Source organism: Bidens hawaiensis, unplaced genomic scaffold, assembly GCF_021521415.1.
Source record: "Bidens hawaiensis isolate Kalapana, Puna unplaced genomic scaffold, B.hawaiensis_p1.1 tig00029326_1, whole genome shotgun sequence".
NCBI lineage: Eukaryota > Viridiplantae > Streptophyta > Magnoliopsida > Asterales > Asteraceae > Bidens > Bidens hawaiensis.
In genome coordinates this window covers 5,971-16,853 of record NW_027494849.1, presented here as the reverse complement: position 1 = coordinate 16,853, position 10,883 = coordinate 5,971, and the positions used below count along the sequence as shown (strand labels likewise).

The 10,883-nt window shown below is 33.8% G+C and overlaps 1 protein-coding gene across 1 annotated transcript; it reads right to left on the bottom strand.

Annotated features, from left to right (window-relative positions):
* Positions 1 to 1,532: 1,532 nt before the first annotated feature.
* On the bottom strand, positions 1,533 to 5,941 carry LOC143578706 (CDPK-related kinase 7-like). Its single transcript, XM_077062189.1, has 11 exons — positions 5,317 to 5,941; positions 4,373 to 4,503; positions 4,253 to 4,294; positions 4,069 to 4,177; positions 3,902 to 3,980; positions 3,508 to 3,804; positions 2,796 to 2,908; positions 2,581 to 2,688; positions 2,450 to 2,512; positions 2,191 to 2,358; positions 1,533 to 1,726 (listed from the first exon to the last, which is right to left on the bottom strand). The coding sequence occupies exons 1-11, from the start codon at positions 5,803 to 5,805 to the stop codon at positions 1,589 to 1,591; spliced, it is 1,737 nt and encodes a 578-aa protein (XP_076918304.1). The 5' UTR covers positions 5,806 to 5,941; the 3' UTR covers positions 1,533 to 1,588.
* Between the last annotated feature and the right edge of the window lie 4,942 nt (positions 5,942 to 10,883).

Here is a 10,883-nt window from a genome sequence, read left to right as displayed (position 1 = left end):
GTATAGTAATAATATTAAAGATGATTTAGTGTCTTATAATAAGTTAACTCGTTTTGCAAGATATATGTTTAGCATAAATAGACGAGGGTATAAATAAATACGATGTTTTGGGATTTATTTTACATTTGATGTAAGATAGGACACGAGTGTACCAAGCATATAATATGCGTGTCGAATATGTGATCCTAGTATGCTTCGCACCTAGCAATATTATTTATTAATGGGATAATGTGAATAGGAATAAAAGTATGTCCATAAACAATAGCATATATTATTATTATTATTATTATTATTATTATTAACCATAATTGGATTTCTTACGACACCAAACATATAATATGCTTCAATCACTCTAGTCTCTTTACGTGACATTACACCCACCAACATCTTTAATCTTTATTATGCTTCAAACAGCATCTTGCTATTAACACTTTCACCGATTTCAAGCTATAAGCTTCTTAAGAATTTTGCATCGGATACTGAAACTCGTGTGATCTTTCTTTGTAAAATTTAAGCTATTTAAGAGTCGGATCTCACGGTCGAGAAAAGAATTCAACATGTTCATATTACGTATATGTAATTGTTCATTACACATATGTAATAACACTTTTATCTATTTTATGGTGTGATTTTTATAATAATAAAGTTGTGAAAAAAGTTATAAATGTTTTCTTTTTATTAAAAGGAGAACATAAGTTAATTGCGAGTCATTCATTTTATAAAAAATCAGAGTCATTATTAAGTCACCAATTAAAATAGATAATTTGGTTTTTCCATTAAATACAAATGAGTTTTAGCTTAGCTGGTAATGAAGTGGAAGTTAAGATTCAAGCTGGATGTCGTAAGGTCTCAAGTTTGAATCCTATCACAAATGGGATTCACCGCAGTAGGCTTTTAAGCGACTGGTTTTCTCCAGAACAGGAGATGGTGTGCTTGAGTTATCCAACGTTGTCTACGGCCACAGGCGTATGAGGTCGCCTTTTGCATTGGTTTAGCCTGGGTAGCCAGGCTTTACTCGTTAGTCGTTTAAAAAAAGTTTTTTTTCCATTAAATGTACTTATCATCGGATCCTAATCCTATAGATTGAAAATTCAGTTAAATTGTAGCCCGTTACTTGTATATTGTGACAAAGTGTCCGAGCTAACGCTCCTAGTACAAACCCTATTCATTGTCGCGCTTATGTTCACAATATGTTCCTAGTATTGTTATACGTAGTGTTGACGTTTACAGTTCATCGAAAACATTTGTCCATTGCGTGTTCACGTAAAAAAAACAACTGTTCGTCACGTTGCTAATATTGTGCATCGCCAGAAAGCACTGTTCATCATACACTTTCGTCGTTTATCCCTGAATTTCGTTGTATTCAAAAAGACACAATTTCACTCAACCAAGTTGTTTAGACCATTATTAAGATAACATAAAATGTGTTTAAGTTACATAACTTCAAAAGAAACTTAACCGGAAAATAACCAAAAAAAACCACAAATTTGTGAATTAGCAAACTAAACAAGCTGAGGCCTACATTATGTACAAGCCTGTGTTCAGATGGTGTAGTGATAATTTTATTATCTTTTTTTATATATATCTTTCAAGCTTTTTGGAATGCGCGTGACGAGGCTCCATGCAGAAGCCGAACGAACCCTAGGAAACTGAGCTTCCCATCTGCGTGTCTAATCCAGTCTTGAAGAACCACATGAACCGGTATCGACGGGCTAAGCCCAAGTTCCTACATTTACAGGGAAAAAAAAAACAAAATAAATTTGATATGTAATATCCAAGAACGATATGTGCAAAAACAGTGGCGGTTTCATAGTTTTGGACAAGGCAAATTGATTTCTTTTAATTATTTTAAAATTTGTAACTAGAAAAAAGTGTTTTGGGAAAAGTTTGTATTGAGCCAAGCTTAAACGAGCCCAAGCCTAAAAATAATCTTGTTTGATAAACAAGCCCAAGCTTAAACGAGCCTGAACAAGCCTATTGTTTATATATTATTTATTAATATATATTTATAATAATAATTATTATATATTAAATTATTATTAAAATAATTAAGCAATATATAAACGAGCCGAGCTCGAGCTTGAAAAACTACTGACAAACCGAGATCAAGCTCTTGTAAATTAAATGAGCTGAGTTTGAGTCTAAACAAGCTCGGACTCAACTCGCTTACATCCCTAGTTAGATACATACCGAGGCAAGTTCTTCAATCATGATAGGGCGATTTCCATCTTTCTCAAAGAGCTCATACGCACGACGCGCAACTTGCTCCCAATTTTCCATTGCTTCTAACTGATGAATGTTAATGGCTGCTGATCCAAATTCCTCAAAATCCATTTTTTTATATTGAAGAGAACTCACCTACAGATAAAATAAAAATGTTCACATAAAGCTTCCTTTATTTCAGTTACTTATTAACCTTGACCACTAAAAGGGTATTTTAGTAAATAACCATATGGACAAATTCGAGCACGCGTGAATCCTTCACTGCCTCGGTACAATTCTTCAATAAAGCCTGCAGATTTTTAACAAGAAAACAAATTATCATTCGTGACACAAATTTTTAGAAAAAAAAGGACGTACCGATTTGAAATTTTGCATGAATATGAATCCGTTTTTATTCGGCCCTAATGACGCGAATTGGTCACGAAGATAACCTAGATCTGTAACTGTCAAAGTCTTTGCAACAGCCTGCCAAGTAGGATAATAAGTTTAACTATAAGTTGACTTAATATTAATATTTGGGTTGACCCGGAAAGTCAAGGAGTCCAAACATTTTAATTAAAAGGTGTGTATACCCCTAAAGCGGCTTTTCTTAATGGAGATGAATATATATATGCTTTAACAGTCTTGTAAATTATCATATCCAAAGGTATTCTCACATCATGATAATTGGCCAGCCATGGATGACCTAATCAAGAAAACGTAAAAACATTAGTATAATACTAGGTATACATGTGCTAAAGGGTACTATAGACATTTAGGCGCGAAAATTATTTTGGTTCGACAAGATTCTTTTACTCTATATCGAAGGGTATTTCAGACATTTTGCAAGTAGGTTGAGCGCATCGATTTGGTTTCACAAGATTCTTCTAAACTTTAAAAAGGGGTACTTTTAGACATTTCGGTTTCTCAAGATTCTTTTATTCTATAAAAAAGGGTATTTTAGACATTTGGCAAGTAGGTTGATAGCATCAATTTGCTTTCACGGGATTCTTTCGTTCTATGAAAAAGTGTATTTTGGACATTCGGAAACTAGGTATCAACCTGCTTTCACAAGATTCTTTTGTTCTGTAAAAAGGGTATTTCAGACATTCACGATTTGGTTTCATAAGATGCCTTTATCCTATAGAAAAGGTTATTTCGGTCATTTGTCGAGTAGGTTGATCACTATGATTTGGTTTCACAAGATTCCTTTATTTTATAAAAAGAGTGTTTTAGACATTTGACAAGTAGGCTGATAGCATTGATTCGGTTTCACAAGATTCCTTTAAAGGCATTGAAACTTACTTAGAGCTTGTGAAGCGGTTAGTCTTTTTCGGTAGTCTTTGTTCAACAACCTTTTGACAAAGTCAACCGCCTCGGTTGACAAAGAAGGCCATGGGGCTTCATCAAAACTCGGATCCGCCTTCAACACGGCCCTGAAGATTCCGGACTCTGTGCGGGCCCAAAACGGCCGACTTCCACATAAAAGAATATAAGCAATAACACCGATACTCCACATGTCAGCTTCGGTTCCATATGATCTATGTAGAACCTCGGGAGCTACATAGTATGCACTTCCAACAATATCATTCAATCTTTCATCTACGCAAAGTTAACGATCGGTCAAACATGGTCAAAGATAACTACAGTCGGTTAGATATAATAATGAAGGCAAGATTCAAGTATGTAAGACTTTGACCTGGCTTTACATAGTCAGAGAGTCCAAAGTCAATGGCTTTAAGAAGCGAATGCTCATCCTTCGATATAAACAAAAAGTTCTGGAACAACATATCAAAATAATTAGCAAATAATTTGGGATTTATAATGGTCAAAAATACCTATATATATATATACATAACTATTTACCTCTGGCTTGAGATCACGATGGGCCACCCCTTGAAGATGACAATACGCGGTGACTCTTAAAATTTGAACCATAATGGCCTTAGCATCTTCTTCAGAGTATTTACCACCCCTAAAAAAAACAAGTATTTACAAACTGACTGAAAAGGTTGACCATGGTTGACATTCTATATGATTAACAGCGTACCTTGCAAGTATCCGGTCTAATAGTTCACCACCTTTACATAACCTACAAAAGTAAAACATGTAATGTGGAAGGTCTAAAATAGCCTCCAATAGTAATAATTTATGAAGGGTCTATACTTACTCCATAACTATATAAACATTATCTTGATCCTCGAAAACATCATAAAATTGAACTAGATTGTCATGACCTGTTAAAGCCCTTAATATTTTCACTTCTCTCCGTGCGTCTTCAATGGCAATTACTGTTGTCATCTTAACAAAACCAAGAATGTTATTAGAAAAAGAAAAAAAACATAGACTGCAAAGGGTTTATTGTTTTAGTGGATTTAATTAAGTTTAATGTAATACAAGTTTAAGTCTTTATTTCAACTAAGCAGTAAGCATGTAAACAAATTGAACGAACAAGGACGGAACATGTTCATGTTAGTTCTTTTAACTGTAATTGAATATGATCAAACATGAACAATTAATCTTGTTCGTGATCGTTCGTTAAGAAAATGAGTATTCGTTCGTTAATAGTATAACCAAACGGTTCATGAGAGTAAACAAACAAACATAGATGAAGAACATAACTGAGCGAATGCCAAATAAAAGTAAACAAGAAAATAAATGTGTCGGGCATAAAAATTTATTAAAACTGGAATAAACTGTAATGACAATCATAAAACTAGACTAGACTTTAATGGTCCTAAAGATTTTAAATGAATATGCAATTGAACGAGCTTAAACAAACATAAACTAACAACCATAAATAAAAATAAACAAACTGACATAAATGAATGAACTAAACGAATGCCCACGAAGATAACGGAACGAATAAGACATGTGTTCATATTCGTTCGTTTAACTATTTTAACAAAAAAATGTTCATGTATGTTCGTTTGATAAATTAATGAACTTCCCGCCGGACGGTTCACGAACAGTTTACTAAACGTTCGGTTCATTTAGAGGCCTAATCTCAACTATCAAGTCAACCTAAACAGGTACGAATTTCAAAACATAATGCCAAACACAAGTACACAGCCCATATAATGTTTATTAGCAAAAAAACAGATAAAATCAAACCTTTGATTTGGGGATGACTTTAACCGCAACATCTTGACCCTTCATACTCCCTTTCTTCCCCTTTGCAACACAAGTATACCCAAAATGCCCCCGGCCGACTTCTTCACCGAGCTCATAATAAGTTAATAACTGTTTAGAATACCCAAAATTCTTATCCAATCCAACCACAAACTCACTCCCTTCAGGGATTGAAGCTTCATTAGGCTTAACGGACCCGAGTCTTCTAGCAAGCAAAGATCTAATATGTTTTGCAGGCGATGGTGGTGCGAACGAACGTTTAAATATGCGTAAAGGCGTTGAACTAACACTAGAGTTTGCAGGTGAGTTCTTGAATGCAGAGCTGTTGTGAAACGGGCTCGGGCTGTAATACGGGAAGTTTGATGATTTCCCAGTTGAACTATGTGTTGTCTGTTCGGTTTCGGACGGGAAATCGGTGTTTTCGAGTTGACTTTCGAGGGTTTGACTGGGTTTTCCATGACAAAGTCCCATGGGTTTATAAATTAGAGATTAAAGCAAGGAGCTTTTTTTAATATATATATAAAACTTCAAGAAAATCAAGAACAGGGCTAAATCATTAAAAGCTTCAAGAAATTTAACCTCCAATTTCTTAAAATTTTATAAAAGAAACCAAATTTGATGAAATTTTACAAAAATTCCAAAATCTTGAAAATTTATAAAAGCCCAATTTCTTCTTTATAAAGAAACCAAATTTCATAAAATTTTAGAAAAAACCCAAAATCTTGATTTTTTTATAAAATCCCAATTTCTTGAAATTTTACAAAAAAAAAAAACAAACAAATTTCTTGAATTTTACATGAAATCAATATCTTGAAATTTTGCAAAAATCCAATTTCTTAATACAACCTACTTGAGAACAAGTACAGAATTCTTGAAAATCCCAAATAATTCCTGCAAAAAAGAGGATAAAGCAAGAGGCTTTTTATTAAATTTCAAGAAAATCAAGAACAGGGCTAAATCATTGAGCAAAATAACGGAATTTAACCTCCAATTTCTTATAAGATAACTAAGGAAACTCAATAATATAAATGAAATATTTTTATAAATACATTCTGTTAATAACAATGCTAGCAAAAAAAAACTTAAAATTTTACAACCAAAAAATAATAATAATGAATAAATAAATAAATAAAATAGAATTCTTACAATTTTACAAAAAAAATAGAAAATTGCAATGGTTTATTTTCTTAATATACTTTCTTAATACAACCCACTAGCCAGAATTCTTGAAAATAACTAAAGCTTGATTCTTGAAAACCTATAAACTTTCTGATTAAAGAAACTAAAATGTTATTAATTATTATTAATAATAATGATAGAAAGATGGAAACTTACAGAAATTGAGAATTGAAGCAAGAGTTTACAGCTGAAAGAAAGATCATGATGAATATAGTAGTTGAGTGATAATAATAATAATAATAATAATAATTATATGAGGTTGAGAAACACTAGAGGTAAAGTTTGGGGGGTTGAGAGTGGAAATAAAGGAACCCATAAATTGTAAAGCAAAGAAGATGCTTAAAAAATATATATGCAATTAAAACCAACCATTATGCTTTTTTAAGCTTCTTCTTTTTTCTTTTTATTTTTTTTAAAAGCTTGAATTTGAATTTAGGTGTTTGGAAAATATACCGAACCGTTTAAACTGAAGCAAGTTGGGCAGAACGTGTAGTTTGTATATACGTAAATAATCATTAAATTGTTAAATCTATAAAATCAGTTCGTCCAATTAGCCCGCCCAACCAAGGCATTTTGTTTAGTCGTTTCCTACATCTCTTGTTAGTGGTTAATTGATTTTCGTTAAATTGGAAAAAATCGGACGGTAAACACCCTTGATTTAAACCCCTTGTCGAATTGAAAATAAAACTACACTTTAAACTTATCATAAATGATTATTTGTAATAAAACATGTTTTCCAATATCATATTTGGATCGAGTATCTCTTGATTAGAATTTCGATAATAAGATATAGAGACATATGCTTTAAATAAAACTCTATTTATTTACTATTAATCATGCAAGTCTTCTATTGATATTCTTACAATAGAAGAAATATTTTCACTTACGTTAAAGATCATACATGTTATATTAGGAGAGGGCGGGGCCTTGTATATCCATATGTGTACAGAGACACGATTTTTTGTCCATGAATGACTAATGCAATATGACATATGTCGTTGACTAACGCTATGTATTGTGGTGCTATAAGCAGAGGTGTCACTCGTGTCGGATGAAAGATTGATGCAATATGACTTTCATCATAAATAATGTCACATATTGCATATACCCTACTCCGCACACACTTAATATTGTATTATCGAACATGAGCCGTTTGTTTGAACAAGTCAAATGGGTTGATGGGTTGGTAGATAGTAGTCAAGTTGTTAATTCGTGCACAATCTATTTATTAAACCGGTTAGATATGACAATGTAAAACCTAATTATTCCCATGTGTTTCATAATTTGTCGGAAATCACCATCATAAGGCTTATAAATTAATTAGGAATTTAAAATATAAAATGTTCATACAAAAAATAATCAGTTTTGTTAAGACTTAACTTATTAGCGGACCCAATTATTAATGAGGTGTACTTATAACTTGTATCGGGTGGGGTTGGTTCTTTGGATGCTTGCCAGGCTGTTACTAGAGTGAAGTACTAACCAACAGTTTTAGACTTTAAGCTTTGACCAATCTTTCATTATTTTAACCTTTTCACCAAAAATGCTTTAAATTGTACACACTTGAACAAAATAAGTGAGTAAAAAAATATATCATTCATGAATAAAAACATGTATGAAGAAACACGGATCTACTATTTACTAATGGGTCTTAGATCTGATGAGTCTATATGGTAGAATACGGTTAACTGCCAATACGATATGAACATAATTCCTAAAGTCCAATGACGTGAATCCTTCAAAACAGAACACCGTGAGCTCGTTACGGGAAGGATGAGGTGGGGGGTCTTCCCGTAACCACCCTCCGGTGTCCTTCAATAATTGGTTGATACATCACGTATTACTTAAGAGAGCATCTTGGTAAATCTTTTAGTTACTACACACTGACAGCTGTCCCGGGGCATTACCTCATAGTTGTTTGTGCGGACGGTCTTTCTGTCCTGCGGACAACTTCTGAAGGAGCCAGGATGCTTCCGCATGCCCTATGGAAGTGTTTCTTCCGCCCATGGTTATGCGGATGATTTGTATGTCCCGCGGGTGCCCTATGAGGGACTTCTGATTAACCCGCGGGTGTTACTCAAGGGTATCTGGGTCTTTTTGGTACCCTACTTCTATAATGTTATTTGAAGTTATCAGCATCATATTATTATATGATGGTTAGCAGTGGATTAAAATTAAGTGATCATAAAAGTTACTCAAAAAGGAAATTTATACAAAACAAAAATCCAAGTGTTTTATTGTATATATTTGGATAAAGAGGATAATGTTTTTATGTTTGACCAATTGAGTCTGTACCTGTCAAACCTGTTTTTGACTCTTAATATATCTGCATGCAAAACAATAATATTTTCGACGATAACATAATACTAAGAAAAAAATATTGAAAACTACTATTTTTATGTTAAAAGGAAAATATGATCTGAGTTATATATTATAAACCTTTTGACTTTTGAGTTATTATTAACGTACGTACTTCTTTCTAAACTTTAATTTTTTATTGACAAATTAGCTACTTAACAATTTCTTTTCTTTTCATTGTTTTTTCAAAATATCAAACAAAAACTATTGAGTTATATTTTTTTAGTGTTTTTTGTTATTATTATATAAACAGTAATTTAAATGAAAAATTAGTAATCAGTAAAAATAGTTTAAAGGATCACGTTTAGCAACACGCTAAATAAATAAATAAAATATGACTTGTTGGTCTTGAAAAGTAAAATTTTTATGTAGCAGTGTTTCAACCCGGTTTTGATTTACAATTTCAATCCACAAATGCAACTCAATTTCTATAGTAGTAGTAACTCTGTCATTATCAAAATATAAACAATATTTCTTCTAAAATTAAGAATTAATATACGTGTACGAATTCCACCAAACGGTGCATACTTGAGCAATAATTGTGATAATTGATGGTGACATTAAATTTTAATTTTGTTGCAGAAGTGAAATTTGGAAGAAATTAATTTTTTGGATTTTTGTTCAACCACATATCACACTTTAGTTGTAAAGAGTACCATGCTACCATCCAAATAATAACCATTTCAATTTTTTCTTTAAATGGTGATTTGGATGGATAACTAACGAACTACGGTGATTTGAATAACTGATAGATCACTAACTCATTTGGTTATCTCTATTTCTGTAGTATGGGACCGTATGGGTGTCAGGCTGGCACGTCCTCAAAGGGCCAAAGGAAGCTCTCACATCAGTCCCGACCTAAACAAAAACTAGGATAGCAATTTTTTTTTTTTGTATAACAAGTTTTTTAAACAAGTATAAATGTTTTTATTTTATAGGTGCATTTGTGTTCCTACTGATGAAACATAGATATTACATCAATATAGCAGGTAGGCGGGCAACAAGCTGCGCCGCCACCCATTTCTGAATTGCAAACCCTAACCTGCTAAAGACATACCCCTGCCCCTTTGGAGTCGACACATTGCTATGCACAACCTGTTGGACCCTGGTTAGAAAACGGATAGCTTCCGGTGCCAAGGAGCCAAATGTATCAAAAGCCAGAGGGACAAAAACATGTTGGTTCTCTTCGCAGGCTTTAGCATGTTTCTCCACCTTCTTCGTTTCAGCCCTTTTTATTGCTTGCCCAGCTACAAACCCATTATCCCTCAAACCAGCTAAGGGAGATACCCCTGTGAGGTCAACACAAGCGTGTTTTCCCCCGGCCCAACCAAAGACGAGCAAATCTGCCGGTCGTAGAGTGGATCTCCCTTCCGTGGGGTCTGTAAGGAAGTTTACGGGGGCTTCCTTTTTAGCTGATATCCCAGCTCGCCTTAAGATGTCCCAAAGAACGTCCCGCACCCAATCATGTCGGTATTTGAACCCAGGCATCTCCTTGCAATGGACCGCATGCTCTCCGAATTTATCCAGGCAGGCCTTACGGCAGATCGGACATGTTTCGTCTTCGGGGTACATTGGGACCATCAAACGGTACTTAAGAATGGCCCTATACTCAACCGCAGACATGCTTTGGCCCAAGCCATCAACCGCAGACATTGCTATTTATTTGATAGCAATGGAAATAACAATCTCTAAACAAAGAGATAATTTTTAATGAAAATCATCAACTGCCTTTCTCATTCATCAAGTTTGCATTACATACGAGACAAAGGGGAATACAACCACCCACGTAGCTACAATTTAGGGAAAATACAAACTGCTTTGAAACTGTCAAATAAATATGACATGGAATTAAAAATTGACTGGGAATTAAAGTTGACTGTATGTAGCAAACATGGAGCCTACGATCAGGTGGTATTTGACTGAATGAAACTGACCCAACCATGTCCCACTTGACTTGACTCTTGGAGTGGGTATGGATCTGGTACATGAATCGGGTCTTCAGGAGGGCTATG

Bases quoted from the DNA above. Each gene is read 5' to 3' on its own strand.
- LOC143578706 (XM_077062189.1), bottom strand. From the start codon at position 5,805: ATGGGACTTTGTCATGGAAAACCCAGTCAAACCCTCGAAAGTCAACTC. The intron at 3,981-4,068 runs GTAAATAGTTAT...ATGTTGTTCCAG, and splicing joins ATCGTGATCTCAAGCCAGAG to AACTTTTTGTTTATATCGAA. The intron at 2,513-2,580 runs GTACGTCCTTTT...AAAAATCTGCAG, and splicing joins TCATGCAAAATTTCAAATCG to GCTTTATTGAAGAATTGTAC.